Source organism: Neovison vison, chromosome 5 (assembly GCF_020171115.1).
Source record: "Neovison vison isolate M4711 chromosome 5, ASM_NN_V1, whole genome shotgun sequence".
In the NCBI taxonomy this organism is placed as follows: Eukaryota; Metazoa; Chordata; class Mammalia; order Carnivora; family Mustelidae; genus Neogale; species Neogale vison.
The window spans coordinates 156,409,228-156,433,583 of record NC_058095.1 but is presented as its reverse complement, the minus strand read 5'-3'; the positions used below and the strand labels follow the sequence as shown (position 1 = coordinate 156,433,583).

General features: G+C 39.5%; 1 protein-coding gene across 3 annotated transcripts in view; it reads right to left on the bottom strand.

Moving 5' to 3' along the window:
- Window positions 1-24,356, bottom strand: part of PCCA (propionyl-CoA carboxylase subunit alpha) — a 402,014-nt gene that overhangs the window by 132,145 nt on the left and 245,513 nt on the right. For all 3 annotated transcript variants that reach the window (XM_044250038.1, XM_044250039.1, XM_044250040.1), the window contains one exon: window positions 13,013-13,115. In XM_044250038.1, coding sequence (XP_044105973.1) covers window positions 13,013-13,115 — 103 coding nt within the window. The remainder of the gene's footprint in view (window positions 1-13,012; window positions 13,116-24,356) is intronic.

Genomic DNA, 24,356 nt, shown 5'->3' with positions numbered 1-24,356 from the left:
CATTACAGTCCCTTCTCTTCTTCCCGTCTCTTAATTCTTACCAGCTCCATCTCTTCACCTAGCCTGCGCGACCTCCAGCAACTACCTTCAAGCTGCGAGGGGGGCGGCTGAAGGCGCTTGGGTAACTGTACTTCGTGGGCTTGGGTGGGCAGCACCAGAGCTCGGCATTTAACGAGCCAGCGGCCCATGTGACCGCTTCCCTGGATGCCACAGGCATCCCAAGAGGTTCCTGACAGGTTATTAAAATTCCACTATTTCAAGAGTCGTGTATCTTCCTGACCCTTCCACTGCACAATTTTGAACCATCTTTTTGGGAGGAGGCAGGGGTAGGGACACAGGTAACACTAAATAGGCTCAAAATTCAAAAAGTACTAAAGGACCATCTAGTGTAAGGCATGTACCTCACTTCCGCCATGGGGTCAGCCATCTGGGTCCCCAGTTCAAAGGCAACCATGGTTAATCGGTGTCTTGGGGCTCCTTCCAAAGATATTCCATAAGCACAACAAACACATACATCCTTTTTTACACAATGAAAACACAAGGCTTTTGTCACTTGATAGATCAGCATACAGAGAAAGTTCAGAACCTTTTAGATGGCCATGTAGTAGTTCATGATCGGGCTTTGTTCGGTCATCCCACTTTGATGGGCGTTCCAGTGGTCTCCAGTCCTTTCCCTACAAACCACACTGCCACGAACATACTAATACATGTGCGACCTGGGAACACATCCTGTAGTATAAATTCATTTTGTCAAACCGCTCTGCCTGGGGGCTGTATCCATTTGTTCACCCACCAATAAACATACGTGGGGCTATTTCTCTAGAACCTTATGCCATTAGAGAATTATCAAGCTTTTCATCTTTGCCAAAATGCAGGTGGAAAATGGTTATGTCATAATTTTAACTTGAATTTCTCTGTGTACATTGACCCATTTTCTCATATGTGTAGGAGCCATTTATATACTTCCTTTGCTATAAGCTACGTGAGCATTTTTCACTTACAAGGTTGGTCATTTTTATATTGATCTAAACGAGTTCTTTATATATTTAGAACATTTCCCTTTTGTCACCAAAGGAGTAACAAATTTCTCCTCTGTTGGTTGGCTTCTCTATTCGCTTTACTTGTGGTGGTTTTATATTTTTGGAAATATTTAAAATATTTTAAGCATAAACTTATTTCCCAATTTTTTTCTCAAATGGAAAAATAACTTTATCAAGAAAACAAATATTTTTGCCAAAGTGAAAGAATTTCATGTTCACACAATATTATGTTTTCTGAAAAAAATTCATTAAGAGAGTATTTTTCTCCAATAGGGTAACATTTTTGCTACTTTGTCTAGCATACTTTTTAAAATGGGTGGTGGGGGGGGAGTCTGAGTGAAAAAATTACCTAATAAAAAATGCAATTCACATGATCATAACACTGAGTTGTTTTTAGAAAAAGTTTTGTTTTGTTTTTTAAGATTCATTTACATATTTGATAGAGAAAGCATGAGCAGGGGGAGAGGGAGAAGCAGACTCCCCACTAAGTGGTGAGCCCAACACGGGGTTCTATCCCAGGACCCCAGGATCATGACCTCAGCTGAAGGCAGATGCTTAACTGACTGAGTCACCCAGGTGCCCAATTTTTAAGTCTTAAATATAAAATATTGCATGACCTCAAAAATTTACCTCAATTTTTGTCATTTACCATGTACTGTGTATCAATTTTCTAACTAGGATTAAAGTCCTTTATTATAAGCACCTCAGAGTATTATGGTATTCATTTTTTTTTTTTTTAGATTTTTATTTATTTATTGGACAGAGAGAGAGATCACAAGTAGGCAGAGAAGCAGGGAGAGAGAGAGGGGGAAACAGGCTCCCTGCTGAGCAGAAATCCCGATGTGGGGCTCGATCCCAGCACCCTGGGATCATGACCTGAGCCGAAGGCAGAGGCCTAACCCACTGAGCCACCCAGGCGCCCCAGTATTCATTTTTAAATGCTACTTCCAAAATGTTTTCTGTCTACTGTGCACTTTAGCCATATATAATTTTTTAATACAAAGCCTACAGTAGGCACATATGCAAAAGTGAAGGGACCTTGTTTGCTGATGTCTTTTTCATGTTCAAATTAAGAGTCTACTCTAAAAACTGACCACAGATACAGGCAAAAAGAAAGAAAGAATAATACTGTATTTTATTTTAGGAAGAGTATTTGAAAATTATTTCTTTAAAAAAACCATGATCTTACCATGTCCTATAGAAATTCCAGTAACTACATGATTTGGCATTACTTTCTACTCCAAAAATGGGATAAAAGGAACAGAGACTATGATATAAAATGCAAGTATAAATACATATTGAAAACATAAAGAAAAAATGATTTTGTGCACAAAGTTATTTGTTCATAAATGCTAACTTCATTTAAATCTTAATTTTTATGAAAATATTCCATTAAAAATACTTTACTAGATGTACTTAAAACCGCATTTGCAAAAGTACTCTCTAAATACCTCTGATTGGGGGGGGGGGCGGTGGCGCGAGGCTGGCTCAGTCCTTAGAGCATGTGCCTCTTGATGACGGGGGTTTTAAAGGTCGAGTTATTAAGTCTGAGCCTCCCTGTTAAGTGTAGAGATTACTTAAAAATAAAATCTTTTTTTAAAAAATTTTATTTATTTATTTGACAGAGAGATCACAAGTGGGCAGAGAGGCAGGCAGAGAGAGAGAGAGGAGGAAGCAGGCTCCCTGCTGAGCAGAGAGCCCGATGCGGGGCTCGATCCCAGGACCCTGAGATCATGACCTGAGCTGAAGGCAGCGGCTTAACCCACTGAGCCACCCAGGCGTCCCTAAAAATAAAATCTAAAAAAAAAAAAAAGAAGAAAACTGGTGGGATCTTTTCTTTCTTTCTTTTTTGTATTCTGTAAGATTCTATTTATTCAACTGACAGAGAGAGAGAGAAGAGACTCCCCAGTGAGCAGGGAGTCTGACACCGGGCTCGATCCCAGGACTCCAGGATCATGACCTGAGCCAACGGCAGACACTTCGCTGACTGAGCCACTCAGGCACCCCTGGTGGGATGTTTTCTTAGTCAAGAAGTCTAGAACAAAACACATGGCGGCAGAACAAATGGAAAAGGGTAAGCTATATTAGAGTAAGAAATTCTCAGGCAATGCATATGTAATTATTTCTTATTATACATCCATACGTAATTATTATTTTTTATTCTTATGTTCATCACCATTTTCTCTGTTTGGAAAGAAAACTATAGGGTGGTAATTTCAATGATATGAATCCTACAAAACATTTCCCTCCCTCCACCACAGGCATCTAAAGATGAGACAATATTACATCAACCAAAACTAACATTGTTAAGAAACCAAGATGAAAACTCGTTCAGATCCAAAATCTTATTTATCTTAAATCCTGTATTGCTCTTGAATATTATTACTAACTTAGATAAAACTAAAATCACTGCTAAAATTCAAGATTTTGAATTTTAATGCCAATTCAAAAAACATGTTTAGATCTACAAGAGGTAGGTAATAAGCTACTAAAAATGCTTCCTAACAGCTTCGACTAACCAAGCATTCCTGACTCTGTACCTTTCACCACAGGGTACGTGTACATGTAATATTGTGCACAATTCTGTGCTTTACTTGCGTTCCTGTCCTACCTTCCTACACTTGATCTTAGCCAAAAGGCCGAGAAGCGATCTGTCCTACCTTCCTACACTTGATCTTAGCCAAAAGGCCGAGAAGCGATCTGTCCTACCTTCCTTAAACAGTTAGCTGTAGCCTTACCTTTCAGCACATCACAAAGAAAACCCTTGTATCCTGTGACAATTATTCTGGTTAGAATAAGTGCATTATTCCTTGTAATTTTCCATGACAGTGCTACTATTTCCCAGAATTTTGTCTAGCAAAACGCCTCTGTAAGATGAGTTACTAAGAGGTACTAGTGTGTGGGCTTTGGACCACACCGACCTTGGTTTTCTCTTCGATTCTACGCTCACGGGCTCTGTGACAGAGCCTCCCTCTCCACGCCAGGCTGGTAACCCCCGCCTTCAGTCTTCCTGCTGCCTCATTTAGAGAGAAGCTGTATATGGCGCTTATCACAGCGCCCGGGACAGGCCACACTTCACTGCAGGCCAAAGTAATCAGCTCCTTCACGAAAATACCTCCAGAGAGGCTAAATTCGGATCCAAAACAACATATTGCAACTGGAACAAGACCGGGGAGCCCCGTCCTCACTCCATGTGTGGGAGACAACAAATGAAGGAAGCACAGACTTCCATACTAAGAACCAACGTTACCTCTAGAAGATGTCTCTGATTTTCTTCAGTAAACTTAGCTTGCTACCATGGGCCTGGGCTTTGCCTTGCCTATTTATAGCACCATTTCCAAGGCAAGTCGTGACTTCCGTATTAATCACGTTCTGAGCTATTACTCATTCATCATCTCCACCAAGGAGAACTCCTTCACCTTCGCTGAGATTCTTCCTTTCCCCCAGCTGGTTGAGTGCTTTTTTTTTTTTCTTTCTCTGAGATTTAAGTGGTTGAAGGAACCTCTATTATAGCATTTATCACAACATTTTAATTACTTCCAAGTCTCCCTTTATCATAACAACCGGAGATTGTCGACGTGGATTTCTCCAAAGCAAGCTACCTTTAAGTCACCTTTTTTCCAACATAATATCATGTTCACATTAGCAATTTTTCATTGCTTCCCTGGGATAGATTTCTAGATGCAGAATCAGTAGAATCAGTAGACCACAGAATACGAACATTTCTAAAGGTCTTTGATGGATGTTATCAAATTATTTTCTAGAAAGGGTAAAGGGATATCTATTCCCATTTAATTCACCTTCGAGTTGCTCAGAGCTCAGCAACTATTATTGGAAAATTTATTATTTGAAATATTTAGGAGGTAAAACATATCCACCATAGTAACAATAATAGTAATAATTAAGTCTAAAAATACTTGTTTAAATATTCATGATTAAATATTTAAGAAAGAACTGAGTCAGGGGCACCCTTGTGTCTCAATCAGTTAAGCATCCAACTCTAGATTTTGACTCAGGTCATGATCTCACAGTTGTGAGACAGAGTCTCTCTGCCCCCCACGGGCTCTGTGCTGGGAGCGGAGCCTGCTTAAGTTTCTCTCTCTCCTTCTTCCTCTGCCACTTCCCACTTCCACCCCGTGCTCTCTCTCACTCTCAAAACACCCCCCCCAAAACTGGGGTGCCTGGGAGGCTCAGTCATTAAGTGTCTGCCTTTGGCTCAGGTCATGATCCCAGGGTCCTGAGATCGAGCCCCACTAGTTCCCTGCTCCTGGGAAGCCTGCTTCTCCCTCTGCCACTCCCCCTGCTTGTACCTTCTCTCGCTGTCTCTCTCTCCGTGTAAATAAAAGAAATAAAACTCATTGAACAAACAAACAAACAAACGAAAAACCCCAAACTGTGTCAAGGATCTGGATAACCCAGATGTTTAACAGGTGTTTTTTTTTTTTTAGATTTTATTTATTTATTTGACAGGCAGAGACCACAAGCAGGCAGAGAGGCAGGCAGAGAGAGGGAGGAAGCAGGCTCCCTGCCGAGCAGAGAGCACTATGCGGGGCTCGATCCCAGAACCCTGAGATCATGACCTGAGCCAAAGGCAGAGGCTTAACCCACTGAACCACCCAGGCGCCCCTATGTTTAAACTTTTAAGGAAAGGCCAAGCTGTTTTCCAAAGGCTACGCACCATTTTACATTTCTACCACCAGTGTGCCAGGGCTCCAATTTCTGTGCATCTCCTAATTCCCTTATCTATTTGGCCACAATCATCCTAGTGGTGTGAGGCGCTCTCTCCGCGTGGTTTGATCTGCATTTCCCTGATGAGTAACAATGTTGAGCATCTTTGTGTAGATATGACATTTTGAGAAATGACTATTCAGATAAAAAATGCCATTTTTATATCGTGGGGTTTTTTTATTATTAAGTTTTAAGTTTTCTTTATGTTTTGTTTTTTAGAGAGAGAAGGGCAGAGATTGTGAGTGTGAGCAGAGTGGAAGGCGGCAGAGGGAGAAGAGGACAGAAAATCTTAAGCAGGCTCTGCACCGAGCACGAAGCCTAACATGGGGTTCGATCTCATGACCCTGAGATCATGACCGGAGCCAAAATCAAGGATCAGACGCTTAACCAACTGAGCCACCCAGGCGATCCCAGTTGTACATATTCTATATACAAGTGTTTTACTGAATATATGATTTGCAAATATGTTTTCCCATTCTCTGGTCTGTCTTTTCAAGTTCTTGTTAGCATCCTTTGAAGCACAGTTTTTAATTTTAAAGACCAACTTATCTATATTTTCTTTTGTGACTTGTGCTTTTGTCCTATCTAAGAAACTACTGCCATGTGCAAGCATGAATATGTATCCTTATGTTTCTTCTAAGAGTTTTACTGTTTTAGCTCTTACATTTAGATCTTTTATCCCCTCTCGGTTAATTTTGGTGTATTAACTCAATATGAGATCGGGATCAACTTTATTCTTTTACATCTAGATACCCACTTGTTCCAACACCATTTGCTGACAAGATTATTCTTTCCTTCATTGAATTACTCCAGTAGTTTTGTCAAGAATCATTTGAACACACACGTCGGGATTTAGTTCTGGATTCTCACTTCTGTATCTCTACACAAGTACTAGACTGTCTTTATGAGACAATTTTGTGGTAGGTTTTGAAGAGGGAAATAGAGTTCTCCAACTTTATTCTTTTCTTCAAGATTGCTTTTACTACCAAGGTCCTGTAAGTTTCCATATAAATTTTAGTGTCAGCATGGCACTTTCTGGAAAAAGAAATTTGGATTCTGGAAGGAACAGCATTGCACGTATACACTAATTTAGGAAATACTGATATCTTAACAATATTAAGTCTTTCAACTCAGGAATATGAGATGCTATTTTTATTTGGACTTCCATTCACTTCTTTTTCAATAGTTTGTGGTTTTCACAGTATAAATTTTGTACTTCTTTTGTTCTTTGTTCTTTTGATACTCTTGTTAATGGAACTGTTTTCAAAATTTTATTTTTGGATTGTTCAATTGCAAGTAACTTGAAATGCAACTGATTTTATGCATTGATTTTGCATCCCAGAACCTTCCTAAACTTGTTTATTATCTGTACTATTTCCTTAATGGATTTCTCAGGATTTTCTACATACAACAATATGTGTCACCTACAATACAGACTTTTCTAATTTTCACCAGTTATAGCTGCTTTGCTGCACAAATCTGCTGTTTGAGTGGATCTCTGCCATTTAACTTTTAACATAAGTTTTATCAATATATAACTTCAACTGGAAGAATGAAAAGATTCTGATTGTAATTCAAAAATGCAGCAAAATTTTATGGCTATCAAAAGGAAGCCATAAGAAGCAAAAACCTTTCCATAAGAAGCAAAAAAAATAATAGAAATCTCATTTAGGAAAATGAACTGAAAAGTTTTTATTTTTTAGTGAAAACAATTTTCATCTTCCTTGACCATGATAATGTTATTTTTGATCATTTACATTTTTCTTTTCAACTATTAACAAAAGTTACATTGCGATGCCAAAATTCATTAGTTCTTGTTATTCTTTTTTTTTTTTTTTTTAAGTCCTGGTTATTCTTAAGAAGTCGTTCACAGGTTCTTTAGAAATATTTCACTCAGTGGCTCACTAAAACAAAGGATATCTAAATCACTATCAAGGATCATATATAACTATTCTTTATTATTTCTGCTTATTTGTAGTTAACATAAGTATCAGGCAAAAAAAAATTTTTTAAGTGCACATACAGTGCTCATTTTTTCGTCTTTAGGAAGCCTGAATTCTTGAGTAAATTTTCTTCACTTCAGAAGTGCTCTGACATTTTTCTTCCAAGTGAATTGTCTTCAATGTGAATTTATGCCACCATCTTTAAGATAACAAATGCATTAACCTTTTCTTTTGTCATGAACTATTTTGACCAGCTTCACATTAAGCAGAGTAAAAGAGAAGAGATGACATCTTGGGAATCCAGAAGAGAATTGTAAAATAAATATAAGTAAAACTCAGTTTGTTTTTGGTATTTTGATGTTTATCATCTTATTATGCAAAATAATATTTCAACTTCGTGTTGAGATTTTATACTTAATTCTTCTATACATTCTGACCCTTATATTCAGAACCAAAGACCTGAAACATAAAATTTCACTCCACCTACCCCTTCTTCAAGTCACTTTTTCCTTTAACCATGCTTCCTTCATTTCCAGTTTCATTCTTCCTGCTTATAAATTTTATCAAAAATACTAATCTGTGTTGGTTTGTGTCTTTTTAAAATTTTTTATATAACATAAGTTTAATAGCTTACCCATTTTTAAGTACAGTTCAGTGGTATGAAATACATGCACCTTGCTACGCATCAGTCACCACTGGCCATCTCCATCCTTTCATCTTGCAAAACTGAAACTCTATGCCCTTTAAACAGGAACTCCCCATTGCCCACCCCACTCCTCCCAGCCCCTGGCAACTACCATTCCATTTTCTGTCTATGAGTTTAATTACTCTGCATACTGTAGGATTTGGAATCGGGCAGTATCCCTCCTTTTGTGTCTGGCTTATCTCACTGCGCACAATGTCCTCAAGGTTCTTTCATTCTGCAGCATGTATGAGAATTTCTTCTTTTTTAAGGCTAAGTAATATTCTGTGATCTATAAACACCACATTTTGTTTATCACTTCTCCATCATTGGACGTTTGGGCTGCTTCTACTTCTTAGCTATTGGAACAAGGCGGCTGAACATGGGTGTGCAAATGTCTCTTCAAGACCCTGATTCGGATTCTTTTGGGGTAAATACCCACCAGTGGTATGGCTGGGCCATACAGGAATTCTATTTTTAATTTTTGAGGAACCACCAAACTGTTTTTCCAGCAGCAGCAGCACCATTTAACACTCCAACCAGCAGCTGCATGGGGAGTCCAAGGTCTCCACAGCCTCACCAAACTTACTATATTTTGTGTTGTTTTTTTATCATAGCCATCTTAAGAACTCTGAGTTGGTGGTTCTGATTTGCATTTCCCTAATGATCAATGATGCTGAGCATATTTTCATGTGTTTACCGGCCAACTCTGTACCTTCTTTGCAGAAAAATGTTTATTAGAGTTCTTTGCCCATTTTAAAATCAGGTTGGATTTTTGGTTTTATTGCTGTTTCATTACTGGAATTCTTCATATATTCTGAATAACAACTCCTTGTCAGATATATGCAAATATTTCCTCCCAATCTGTGGGCTGCCTTTTCACTCTGTTGCTGGCTGTGGACCTTTGATGTACCAGTTTTATTTTTTATTTTTTTGAAGATTATTTATTTATTTATTTGAGAAAGAGAGAGACAGGACAAGCAGGCGGAACAGCAGCAAAGAGAGGGAGAAGCAGGTTCCCCGCTGAACAGGGAGCCAGATGCGGGACTCAGTCCCAGAACCCTAAGATCATGACCTGAGCTGAAGGCAGAAGCTTAACTGGCTGAGCCACCCAGGTGCCCCAATGCACCAGTTTTAAATTCTGATATAATCTAACTTATGTTTCTTTTCTTGCGTGGGCTTTTAACATCACGTGCAAGAAATTATCATCAAATCCAAAGTCATGAGACTTTTTCAGGTTTTCTTCTTACATTTAGGTCTTTGATAGATTTTGAGTTAATCTTGTACACGGTATAAGACAAGAACCTAATTTTTTTTCTTTTGCATGTACATATACACTGTCGCCACTACTATTTATTTATTTATTTATTTATTTATTAAAGATTTTACTTATTTATTTGACAGAGAGAGACACAGTGAGAGAGGGAACACAGGCAGGGCAAGCGGAAGAGGGGGAAGCAGGCTTCCTTTGGAGTCCGATGCAGGGCTCGATCCCAGGACCTTGGGATCATGACCCAAGCCTCAGGCAGACGCTTAACAACCAAGCCACCCAGGCGACCCACTGACTACTACTTATTGGAAACACTATCCTCTCCCCCACTGAATTGCCTTGGTTGGCACTCCTACCAAAAATCATTTGACCATATATCCAGGGGAGCATTGGTGGTTCAGTGGTAGAATTCTCGCCTGCCATATATCCAAGGGTTTATTTCTGGGCTCCCAGTTCTATTCCAAAGGTCTATGTGTCTATTATTATGATGGTACCACACCATTTTGACTACTGTAGTTTCGTAATAAGTTTTAAAAATCAAGAAGTGTGAGCTTTCCAACTTTGTTCTTTTTCAAAATTGTGCTGGCTCTTTGGGGTCCCTCTCTTAACATAAAGATGATCTCTTTATCTCTGCAAACCTTCAGTTGGGATTTTGATAGGGATCGTACTGAATCTCTAAACTGCTTTGGATAGTACTGACATCACAACAACATGAAGACTTCCAACCTAGGGACACAAGAGGACTTTCCACACGTTTGTGTCTTCTTCAGTTTCTTTCGGCAACATTGCGTAGTAGCTCATGTACAAGTCTTTCTCCTCCACAGTTAAGTTTATTCCTAAGTGTCTTAATTTTTTTGATGCTGCTGTAAGTAGAATTGTTCTTACTTTGTGTATATCAAAATTTTACAAGTGTATCATTAAGTACTTACAGTTTTACAACTTTCTTTTTTACTATTCTTAGAATACACACACGCACACTGAAAGTATAACGAGGAGGACAAGGAGGACACACAGCACCTGTAGGACAGCTGTCCCCTCTGGAGAGGAAAAGGGCAGAATGGGATTGCATAAAAAAGGGATTTAGCTGTAACTATGAATTTTTTTCTTTCATTAGAGACCTATATAGAACATTGTACATTTGCTGTACTTTCCTCATTTGAAAGAAACATCTTATAATTTAAATTTTCATAATTAAAATCATTCTGAAAATGTGGGATAGCCAAAGCATTACTACAGGCATAAAACCTTACCAGTACTACTTCTGGGATCATTAACCTAGACAGTCACCTCTAGGACAATTCAACTTTTTCTTGATGTGGCAGTGGGTGTTCTAGAAAACCAACAGACACAGCTCTTCCCCTGAGACCCAAAAAGCAGAGGTTCCACACGATTACAGACTTCATACCAATGAGCCTTTACTTCGGCTACACTATTCATCTTGACTCTTTTCACTAAGACTGATGTCAAGGGAAGCTCAGTCCAACGTGCTCAGGAGAAAAGTACACACCATCAGGAGTACTTGCTTCTTGTTAGGTTTGCTGCTTCTGAGAGAAGCAAAACCAATCAACAGGGGTCGTAGTTATTGATACTGTATATCAAGGTGCATATTTTCCAGGGAAATTTTATATAGAATATTTTTTTTAAACAGCCCTACTGTGCCCGTGGGCTAAAAAGTAAAACAAGAGGCAATTCTACAGCCAAGTCAAAGACACAACTCGAGCTCATGGTCTCTGGTTTTTCAACATGGACTAGGAAAGGAGCACAAAGAATAACAGCTCTGAGAAGTAATCCGAGCAGTTTTCTTACTAAGGCAAGGCACTGCTTAGAAAAACACTGTACTGGAGGATCAGATGAACAGTAACACTTCAGGGTGACTCAGTACAGAACTGAAAATTATGCTAAGTCTACATTTTTGAAAAGTTAACCTTCCCCAAGGAAAATGCTGCACTATAATATTTATGCTCTTTACTTCAGTATATGTAATTTGCTGCTCAACCCGATGCACACTTAAATCTCTACTTATGAAGCCACTTTCTAAAATGATCATATAGAAAAGAGGAATGTAAAGAATCCCATAAGCCCGTCCCAAAATGCACTGTAAGATAATTGTTTAACGCCACCATAGTTTTCATTTCAAGACAGTGGACTGAAATACCTTTTAGGAACAAATGCTTTGGCAATTTTGGCTTATCGAATGAATCACAAAATTTAAAAACAACCAAGGAGATTACACGTAATTCCCGAGTCAACCTCATTTGGCTGTGACTGACGACCACAGAAGAATGTCAGCTTCTGCAGTCTAGCCGGCACACAGTAGGTACATAATAAGGATATGCTGCATTAACGAATTCTCTGTAACTCTCAACGTGGGGTATTTTCTATCAGGAAAATGCCACCAGGGGGTGTCTGGCCAGATGAACTTGGTAGAGCACGGGATTCTGCACCTGGGGGTGGGAGTCTGAGCCCCACTTTGCAGGTAGAGTTTACAAGAAAACAAACAAAACTGCCACCATATACCTCAGCCTCACCAGGTTTTATTTCTGTGAAATTTTATTAATTTTCATATCCTGTTGAAATCTTTTGATTTTCCCACACAACAAAATAACGTTTCATCACAACTTAGCCACAAGAAGAGAAATGTAGATTAATAAAATATTCACTGTACTAACTACATAGCAGCTTCTGTGGGTTCATGCTGAAAGCAAAATAGGACGCGAGTTAACCTTTCACGGTATTTTTCTGGCAATCTCAAATCACAGTATTTAAACATATCATTCATACCACAGTATAAATACTAAATCTTAATGTAACGTTGTTCAGTACAGACCAGAATTAAACGAAAGCAGTTCTATCATGGATACCATCCAAGGGGTTTAAGTTCAAGTTCCTTTGAAATAAAAGGAATGTCACCACAAGGTAAATTTAGCCTCAAGAATGTCTCACACAACATGATGTCTCAAGAAATGCTAGATAGGCTTCAGATTACTTGTTTTAAAAGAATGATTACCTACCACAGCTATCATATGTTTGGAATTATACTTAAAAATGCTCTTCTGTGTCACAAAAACAGAGAAGTACTACTTCTCAATAACAAAAGGAAAATGAATCAGGTGTCAGGAAGTGGTTTTAGAATGTGCCTAAATCTCAGAACGTGTATTTCCTAATTAACGTGAGACAACAAAAACTGCCACTGGCATTCAGCTTCCTAAAGAAGATGAGACAAACACATAGCTATGTTACAGATTCAAAAGATGATAGCCGCTAAATAGGTTAAAAAATTGCTTTAAATATTCATAGATAATTTCAAGACTACCGAAAAAATAAAATAAAATAAAGAAATAAAACTCACAGAGAACGCTGGCCCACTGTTTGATGCTACGACAGTATGAACTTCATCATGCAATTTTACTGAGAGCTCCCAGTTAGCCTCCTGTGGTTTAATAATAGGCACTCTGAAGTAGGAAAAAAGAAAAAGAGTTAATCATTTTATAGTATTCTCCTAGTAAGCTGAGTTTCCTTTGACATTAAGTGTGCAGGGTGAAACAGCCAAAGACCATAATTCAGAACATTATTTTAAAAGATTCTGTGCTTGGAAAAAAAAAACCTTTCAGGTTTGAACTGGAGTAACTGAAAACAAACAAAACACACGCAGACATTCTGAGGAGAAAAGCAATCCTTCTGGGATAACTGTGGTCCCTCCATCTATCCAAGTACCATCATCTCTTCTTTGATTTTGTGTTGCTTAATTGTGACAGTCTTCAAAAATGAACTTTCTACAATATTAATTTCTTTTCAATATTTGGTTACTATTCCAGGCAGTTTTAAAAATTTACAATGTTAATTAATTTACAAAATCTACAACCTTATTTTTCCAGGTTTATTGAGTTATACTCACTACCCAAAAAACTGCATATGATTAACATACAATCTAGTGAGTTCAGACATAGTTATTCACTTGTGTTAACATCATTTTGTTTTGGTTTTTTGTTTGTTTGGGTAAGAATACAAGTTCAGTGATGCTAGTCTTAACACAAAGGTCGTTCCTGCCAATGAGCCACATTATGTGGTCCAGAAAAACTGGGTCAGACAGCCAGAGACAAAACATTTTTAGAATATAAATATTTCCCACAATTTTTTAAAGTAACAAAATTTTAACGATTTTTGAATTAACCTAATTTAAATACTGAGTGTTTTCATTATTTATAGTTGTAAAATAGTATTTCTGAAGCACTAAATAGGTAGTATTCAGATTCTGTTTCAAGTCATAACTCTGAAAAAATGTTGAGGTTATGTTTTAACACCCCCTCCCCCAAAGTCCAAAATGATTCTCTGTGTATTCTACTAAAAAAAAAAAAAAATCAGTCACATAAACTAGGATTCTCATCAAATCATCTCTAGACACAATGTCTAACGGAGGAGGATGGGTAATTTAGGGGAACATTTGTATTCGGCCCACCGTTTATTTTCTGAAGACGAAGAAATGTTTTAAAACTCTAGAAATGGAAATTAGAGAAAAGTTTAAAAATGCATCAGTAAATCACCACTAATACACAAGGCAGACACACGGAGGATTCCTTTTTGTCGGTTTAAAGAGGATGCGTTCAGAGTACAGAGCTTCTCACAGGAGGGACTGGAAAGGCCAACAGGGAAGCGTCCAGGAGGCGGAGGCAAAAGTGAGGCGAGGAGAGGAAAGTGTGGTGGGGCAGAGCGCTCCTGTCTGCCAACCCCACCCCTACTTGGGCGCTCTCTTCCACCCGGCATCTGTCTATCTCACTGCGTCTCCCCCACTGGCCTGAGAGCTCCTAAAAGACCAAGATCAGACCTTATTTTTGCATCCCCAGGACCCAGTGCGGGCTGGGGAGAAAGGGTGCGGGGTAGGGGTCTGCAGGGCAGCATGTGAGGAGCACCTGTTACAGCCGAGCACTGCCGGGGGAGCCTGGGTCACCCAAGGGACAGAGTGCACTCCAGAGCAGCACGGACCCCAAGCTCCTGGCTTACTACCCGGATGCTCCTGACCTCTACCGACCACCTCACCAGCTTTCCCTCTGTTTACTTTCAGACGGGGAGAACACCCGACCTTTTCAGGGGTTCGTCACAGCAGAAACAACCTGACAGCTAGTATCACCGGCCACACTGCTCTCTTAAATCTTTCCTATCAAAATAATTATGTAACTCTCCTGCTCCGGATTGTTCCATGCTTTTCTACTTCACATTGGCTTAAATCTTAACCAACCTACCTACCAGTCAAGTTTCCTGTTTAATTAAGGTTCCACTCTTTGTATCCAGTTTTATTTCGGATTATGCTGACTTGTGTATCTGGTTGCTCCAAACCCTTAAAGTACTTCACAGATCAAGCCAAAACAAGCAAGAGAACTAACGCAGCGGTCACACACTCAGGCTCCAGGGACTTGAGGCAGCAGATAAAGAACCCAGCCCTGACATGAATTAGTCCTGACCTTAAGCTAACCGTTGGCTCAGTCTCCTTATATACCAAACCAGACATACGACAGCATCTGCATCAGACTGATGTGCTGAGGACCACATTAAGCAGTGCACATAAATGGTAACTTTTACTACTTTGATTAGTTCCAACCCTAGACCAACACTCATCGCCGCTCCCCCAGCCCCGGAACTGAAAGCCCTTCATGGTAACCCTGGATTCCTTCTGATCCACAAACGAACAGGTTTTTCAGGGCCATCATCTCTCTCCTAAACTGGTCCCGAGCTACAGGCACTGATCATAGTACAAACCTCAGTCATCTCCCCTCTGCTTAACCTATATTACATGCTTAGTATTTTTCACAACTCCGTGGCCTGGAGGAGGTAACTCTTGCCAGTAAACCTGGAGACTCTTTTTAGCTATGCAACAAGCCTCTGTTTCCCGCGGAGCTGGGGAGTTCATCCTAACATCCTGTTGGAAGCCAGACTGCATTTTCCCACAGAAAACAATCCCACAGATGGTGGCGAGGTAGAGTTGCCACCCTTCAGAACCGAACTATTTATTTTTCCATTGTCTTATTTTGATCCACATCTGTTTCATATATGTTCTAACCTACCCCAAGAGGGACCTTGTGCAAAGAGCATAGGCTCTTTTGAGTTGAAATCCTGAGGTTTCATCTCAGCCCCTTCTCTTACTAACAATGCAGCCGGGCCTCCCTGAGTCCTTTGGAACCGTAATGTCCACACCGGTGAAATACAGCTGGCGCAGCGCTGGGGAGGTGACAGCAAAGCTATTACTTCTTCGGGGCGCACAGCTCCTGCAGCGGCACTTTTTAAACCGTATCTTTTTAGGTGACGTGTTAGGAGGTTGTGGGAAAGAGGTGAAGCAGGCCCACGAGATACAAGCGAAAAATGGTCACCTTTGGACTCTCCTTAGATAAAGCTCACTCTCCCACAAACACAACTGGGTAAGATCCCTTCTGGCTCCACCTAAGTTTGAAAGTCATTTTGTTTGGTTTTAAAATACAAAGGATGGGTTTGGCATGTCTATTCAGTATACGGGTCCGTAAGCTCAGCGGCAGAAATAAACTACAATAAACCATGAATAAAGCTGGTCACACATGCCACCCTGAGAGGCCGTGTGCTCTACTTCTGCAAATCCCGGGCAATGACAGTAGTGACGATCACTCTGAATCACTGGTATCAAACCCACCAGCACAAACACGCTTCTAATGGTACCAGTTACATTTTACAGCGATATCTTAAATTTTAGAGAAGAGTTAAGTTATCCATTAAATAAAAAGTAGTCTCCAAGATTTTTATAAACTCTCTGGGCAGGGAGAGAAAAGGTCCTGAAGTTTCACACAACTCATGAGTAACAGTACACAGAAAACAGCTTCTTTGCCGAACTACACGCCGGAAGAGGCTGCCATCTGATCACAAATTCCATCTGTGCAGCTTATAAGTTACTTGCAAAGCTGATTATCATTGAAGTTACGACTTCCAAAAACAAACGAAACCCTCAAAATCCAGGAAAAGGGAATTCACATAAACAGCAACTCACAAAGCAAGTCAAACAACAGCCCTTACCCAGACCTGTCCGCTCATATTACCACAGCCAACCAGAAAGAGTATGTTCAATAAAACTACATTTTTCTGTATTTTATAGCAAAAACGGCCAGCTGATTATCACAAATGTTACTTACTGCTAAAACATTTAACTTACTAGAATATTTTACTCAAAAAAAAAGTGTAAATGCTACTAACCCACCTACATTGCTACTACACATCAAGTTTTAGGGCAGATTTTATGTAAACATCACTCACAGCATCTTTGGTTATCAAGGATTATAAGCATCTCGAAATCGTATTAGGAGACACTCAGAAAAGCTGGTTTTTAATGGTGTCATTACCTATTTAAGAGTGAGATACTGAGTTAAAACAATGTTAGTGGTCAAAGAATCATTAAGCAATCCCTGATCATAACTTTAACAGTGGGTGGTCTGTAAAATGATCAAGAATAATAACGCTGCATTCCATGGCCACAGAGGTCAGCTTCTGCATACAAATCTTTGCAGGAAGAAAAAGGCCTTCAGAAAAGTGGGCCATTCATCTGAACCAAGTTCAGAGAATTGCCAGCACGGTGAAAAGCTACGTTATGCAAGCACATAGATGTATTCAGTGGGGGTAGATGGAAGCAGTTACATAGAAACTACAAAGGAGCCCTCCCATGGTTCATGAATAAGTCGAGGAAATGATCAGAAAAAAAAAGAGAGAGATGTTTAGACAGATGGCCCACTTAAAATGCCTGAGACGGGGCATAAGCAATTTTAATGAAACTTTAGATTCAGCATATGAATTGTTTATTTCCTCCAGGAGAGAAAAAAAAAAATCTAAAGGCAAAAATTCAGCAATTTGCTGAAAAACTCACTTTTAGCAACTGGGATGGAAACAGAATTTACAAATACAAGTTTTATTAGTTCGATAAATTCATATAAAATTCTTCACAGAGCCATCAGCTATCAAAATGAATATAAAAAGCATGGAATGAACAGATTAAAGGAATTTTAAACAGAGGTCTACTGCCAAAGCAAACAAAAATCTAAGCCGTATTATGTGAGAACTTACAACATTCCAACATTCAAGTTCATCACTGCAGAAGAAAGATAAAAGCAGCATTTTCAGAGAACCTCTTCAAAGCTAAAATTGTCATAGTAGAGGAACAGAATCCTGCCTATATGCAATTTAAAATGTGTACATTCAAAGACAGGAGGCTGTGTAGAAGAGTGTATATCACAAAACACTGCCTAGAATGCGTGACGGCACACCCCCGACTTTGATATCATTAGCATTACAAGTGACACCACCACACATGATACCTGGATCAGGAAATGAATACTAATATTACTTATAATCTTAGAGAATTTAATATTATGCAAATCTTATTTCTTCTGCCACCAATAAAGGGTTCAGGTTCTCAGTTTAAACGCTGGGCATAACTAGTCAAGAAAGGCGATGGAGTTTAACCACCACCCCTGCAAGCCCTGTGACTGGGCTGACCATAGATAGACTCCACGTGACCTTCCAAGTTCCTCACCTTCCTTCGTATCTTTCCTGATCACTGAGGCCAAAGTGGTAAGAACACTTTATCCACATTTCATTAAATAAGATAAAACATGTAACACAGACTAGTGCATGGAAATGAACGCTAAGTCATTTATTACCATGAATCATTATAACCTGATACAATGTCTGAAATCCTCTATTACTCCAACCTGTTATTTTTTTGAAATATATTAATATACAATTTATATACAGTGAAATTCAAAACTGTAAGTTCATCATTATCCTTCTAGGAAATCTGCCCCTTTCCCCCAGTAGTTTCACTGCTATTATTAGACTAAAGTTTCATGTAAAGAGACACCAAAACCAGGCACTCTTATGTGTGGCTTTTCTTCTCCTCATGGAATGTTTCTGAGGTTCATGCATATTGAACAGTTCATTCTTTTTTTATCGCCGAGTAGTACTCTGTCGCACAAGCATACCAAGACTAGTTCGTCCTTCTGCTGATGCGCACGTGGGTTTCCAGTTTGGGGTTCTTAAGAACAAAACTGCTATAATCATTCTTTGTACGAGCCTTTTTTGAAGACCGATGTTTTGATTCCTTGTGGGTAAAAACTCTTAGGAGTGGACATATGAGGGTAAACGTATGTTTAATTTTACAAAAACGGCCATCCCGTGTAACAATGTCTTAAAACATATCAATACCATCCCCGGCAATGGAGCTTGCCATATAATCTTGCCGTTTCGTGTTGGTTTCTACTTCCAGCCAAGACAGTGGCTCAGAATATAGCTCATTACAGTTTAATGACCATTTCCATTACGACAAATAACACTGGGGACCTCAATATTTGTCTCTGGTCACTTGTATTTAAAAAACTGCCCATTTTTTATTAAGATACTGGTCTGATTTGTGGAAATTCCTTTTTAGAAAGCTTCTGTCAGATTTATGTGTTGTGAATACTTTCTCCCCCTCTATGGTTTATAAATGTTCTTAAGGGGTGCCTGGGTGGCTCAGTGCGTTTAAGTCTCTGCCTTCGGCTCAGGTCATGGTTCCAGGGTTCTGGGATCAAGCCCCGCATCGGGCTCTCTGCTCATTGGAGAGCCTGCTTCCTCCTCTGCCTGCTTCTCTGCCTACTGGTGATCTGTCTGTCAAATGAATAAATAAAATCTTTAAAAAAAAAAATGTCTTACCTTCAGCAGTTTTTGTTGATTTCTTCTTTTTTAATTAATGGACTTAATTCTTTTTTTTTTTTTTAAGAGCAGTTGTAGGTTTTCCAGAAAATTGAGCAGGAAGTAGAGTTCCTATATCCACCCTCCCTCACCCCACCCTGGGTACAGGATCCCTATTATTGACATTCTGCACTGTTATGGTACATTTCTTAAAACTGGTGAGCCAACGTTGATCCGTTAGTATTTACTGCAGTTCACAGTTTACATTAGGACTCACTCTCTGGGCTATACATTCTACAGGTTTCAACAAATGTATAGTGACGTATCTCCACCATTAAGATGTCACCTAGAGTAGTTTTATCTTATAAATTCCCTATGCTCTACCTACTTAAACCTTCCTCCATCCCCCGGATCACTGGCAGCCACTGATCTTTACTGTCTCCAACATTCTGCCTTTTCCAGAATGTTGTAGAGCCAGAATGGAACCTTCAGACTGGCCTCTCTCACTTAGCATTAGGCATTTACGGTTTCTCCAGGTCTTTCTGTGGCTTGATGGCTGACAGTTCTTCATTGCTGAATTAAAGTCCATTGCCTGGATGTACCACGGTTTACTATTCACTTCATTGAAGGAGATGTCTTGGTTACTTCTCAGTTTTGACAATGATTAGTGAAGCTACTATAAACATTCACAGGCAGCTTTTAGCGCAGAAACATTTTCAATTCTTTTGGCTAAGTACTAAGGAGTACAACCACCGGATCATATGGTAAAAGGATGTTTAGTTTTATAAAAAACTGCTAAACTGTATTCCGAAACGGCTGTACCATTTGCTTTCCCATTAGCAATGAATGAGAGTTCTCGTGGTTCTCACAAGCATTTGGTATTGTCAGTGTTTAGGATTTTAGTCTAACAAACATCTATCTCGGGCGCCTGGGTGGCTCAGTGGGTTAAGCCGCTGCCTTCGGCTCAGGTCATGATCTCAGGGTCCTGGGATCGAGTCCCGCATCGGGCTCTCTGCTCAGCAGGGAGCCTGCTTCCCTCTCTCTCTCTGCCTACCTCTCCGTCTACTTGTGATTTCTCTCTGTCAAATAAAAAAGTAACAAACATCTATCTCTGATGTTAATGGAAAATTTTAATAGTTGTAAAAACATATGAATTTTCCCTTTTATATTCAGTGCTTTTATGTCCTTGCTAAGAACTGTTTTGACTATATCAAGGCCCAGAAAATATATTCATATTTTCCTTTAGAGGTTTTTTTATGTAGACCTGTGATTCATCATCTTCTTGTGTGATGGGAAAGAGGAAGAGGTAGGTTCATCTAGTTGTTTCAAGAAAATCTGTAGACCAAGTTCTGTAGCTTTGTCCATCAGTAAGACAATATTAGCTATTCTAGATACCTTGCCATTTCCATACAAATTTCAAATCCCACGGGCAGTTTCTTCTCCATCCTCCCCAAAGCAACCCTAACGGGATTATGTTTGCTCTTGCTCTGAATCTCTTCATTGATGGAGGGAGAGCTGACGATTTAACAGTATTTTATCCTATGAAAATAATAGGTCTTATCTGTTTTACATTTTTAATTTCTCTGGACCAAGTGTGGCAGTCTTGGATCTCTTCTGCTAGAATTATACCTATTTTTGTTTTAGTTTTATTTGTGGTGTATCATAGATTCCTTCAGAGTTTTCTTAGGTAACCTCTTTTTTTTTTTTAAAGATTTTATTTATTTATTTGACAGAAATCACAAGTAGATGGAGAGGCAGGCAGAGAGAGAGAGAGAGAAGCAGGCTCCCTGCTGAGCAGAGAGCCCGATGCGGGACTCGATCCCAGGACCCTGAGATCATGACCTGAGCTGAAGGCAGTGGCTTAACCCACTGAGCCCCCCAGGTGCCCCCTTAGGTAACCTCTTAAGTTGTCCAGGAAAGCTTCCTTTCCCCAATCCTTAGGCCTCATTATTTTTCCAAGGCTTAGTACTCAGACAAGTGACCATTTAGAATTTAATTTGTTAAAGTATTTGCCTAAGTTGTTCATGCTGTATTAAATAAAACTGTTAGTGGTCATTTTTTCAGTGTTGCTAGTTTATCAGAACACAATCTATATTTTACTGACTTCCTATCGTGCAACCCCGCTAAATTTCTTCCAGTAACTTTCACAGATTCCTTAGGGGTTTCTATATAAACACAATTCCTCTGTGAAAAGGAACGACTTGACTTCTCAGTTTCTGATCTCCATGACTTTTTTTTTTTTAATTTCCTATCATACTGGCCAGGATCTCTAGTATCTTGGTGAATAAAAGTAAAAAATCCAACTCTGTCCTGTTTCCAACCTAAGGAAATAACGCAGTATTTTTCAGATTTTTCCCCCCCCATTTTGTGTCTTCTCTTTCTTCTGTATGTCTAAATAGGTATTAGTTAGGCTTCCTAATCCTATCCACTTAGGTCACAGAGACTTACAAAATCAGTCCCTTTTCTCTTCAGGCAGTGGAGTCTCTATTCTTCTAAGTTTACCAACTCTTTCTTCTGTCAACGCCAACAGCTTTCAGCCTTGCCTACAAGTTTTCCATTGCAGAGATAGTACCATTTTAGATCTAGAATTTCTAGCTGGTTATTTGTTAGTTTCCAGATCTAGGTTTATATGCCCTATCAACTCCCTCATTTTGATCTTTAATATCTGACAATAATTTTAATTACTCTGCTAAAGTCCTATCTGTGATGCACATCTTCGTGGTCTCACAGTTGGTTTCTACTGAATGCTTTTTCACTTGACCATGGGCCAACTTTCATGCTTGAACTGTATGTCCAGTGAATTGTTTTTTGGATCCCAGACTGTGGAAATGTTGTAGACACTGTATTTTTCTGTTATCTTCTCCTGGGAAGTACCGATTGTCCTTACAGTCAGCAGTTAAATTACCAGCTGATCACTCTGAAGTCATGGAGACTCAGCTTCGTGCTCTGCTAGGATGTCTATTTGGTTTTGCTCTCAGGGAATTAAAAGTCCAAATTCAGAAGTCACTAAAAGTCTTTATTGCAGAAACATAGTTTCCCCTAAGACACGGTCCCTCTGGGGTTTTCATGGAAAACTCAAGGCATTTACAAGCCCCTCAAATTTGGGGAGGCTCAAACTCCAAACACTACCATCTCCTTGGTGGGCGGCAAGTGAAATTTCAGCTCGGTTCATTCTGCATTCCAGCAGGATTCACGTGCTGGGATTCTTGAAGTCTTTACGCACATTTCAGGAGTCAACCATCCATTGGAAGGGAAGCAAAATTCAGATACGGAACTCCTCACTCTGTTGCCCTCGTTTTGCATGATATCCCTGCTCAATTTTCAGCAGTTCTCACAATTCTGAGCATCATTCTTCCAGAGTCAAGTCAGTAAGACTGTAGTTAACTCCTGAGTTCTGGCCATGCTCGGATGCACACGTTCAACGGTGACCACCTCAGAAGAGGCGCCATGTGCAGGTCGAGCTCCAGTGTGGCTTCCTTCTGCACAGGCTCAAAGTCCGTCCGAATTCCGACTGGTTTCAGTTGTTATCCAGAGCCTTCAAATAGCCATAGATCTCCAGAGCGTGTAACTGCTATCGGGAGGAGGGTCAGTTAGAAATAAGCCATACCACCATTACAGAAACTGGAACCTCTCCAGGCCGATTAAGTTTATATTAACTTTATATCACTGATCTCCAAAGGCCAAGGAAGAAATAAGGAATGGAAGAATACTGGGTCACACATTCGTACCATTTCTACCAACCAGGTAGTGGCCCAGGAACACATGACATCTACACTTTTAAAGTTTATTCGTGTAACTAAATGAGAGCAGTCATATAAACACTTAATGAGAATAATTTTTTAAAGATCTTATTTATTAATTTGACAGAGATCATAAGTAGGCAGAGGCAGACTGAGAGAGAGGAGGAAGCAGGTCCCCTGCAGAGCAAAAAGCCCGAGATGGGGCTCGATCCCAGGACCCTGGGATCATGACCTGAGCCGAAGGCAGAGGCTTTAACCCACTGAGCCACCCAAGTGCCCCGAGAAGAAATAATCTTAAAGAAGACTCCATCCTGTTAGAAGATGTATCATCTCATTTTAATTCCTAAAATTAAAACTTATTTTATGCTAATAGGAAAACAAGTTCTTGGATACAAAATACAGTAAGTTTTTAAAATATTAAGCAGCTTTACTGACATAAAATTCATACACCATAAATTTAACCCTTCCAAACTTCATAATTCAACAGTGCTTAGCATATCCAGAGCTGTGCACCTATCCCCCCAGGCAACTTTAAAACATTTTCGGAACTCCAAAAAGGAAAATTTGGACCCTCTGGCAGTCACTCCATGTTCCCCTCCCCCAACCTCCATCCCTACACCACTACTAATGTACCTTCTATTTCTATAGCTTTGCTTATTCTAGATACTTCATATAAGTGGAATCAGAGAATCTACAGTCTGTTACAATGCCTTCGTTTGGCATAGTGTTTTCAAATTTCATCTATGCTATAGGAAGTGTCAATATGTTATTTTTTTGTCACTGAAAAATATTCCATTCTATAAAGACACCCCATTCTACTTAATATTAGGGTTGTTTCTGTTCACTCATTATGAAGAATGGGAGTATGAATATTTTTATACAACATTTGTGTGGTCATAGGATTTCATTTCCCATGGGTATAACCCTGGAAGAAGAGCTGGGTCAGGGAGCAGTGTCATATATTTTTGGCAACTGCCAAATTATTCCTGGCTTGGTATCAATTAATCAAATTCCTACCAGCAATGTACGAGGGTTCTGATTCCTCCCCGTCCTCACCAGCACTTCGATATTATCCATCTTTCTTACCACACTCACCCTCGTAGGCGTAAAGCAGTAGCTAACTGTGGTTTGGATTTACATTTTCCTGAGGACAATAATGCTGAGCCTGTTTTCATAGGTTTGTTGGTAATTTGTGTATCATCTTTGGAAAATTTTCTATTCATATCCTTTGCTCTTTCTTAAATTGGGCTCTTTTTATTATTGAGTTGTAAGAGTTTTTTA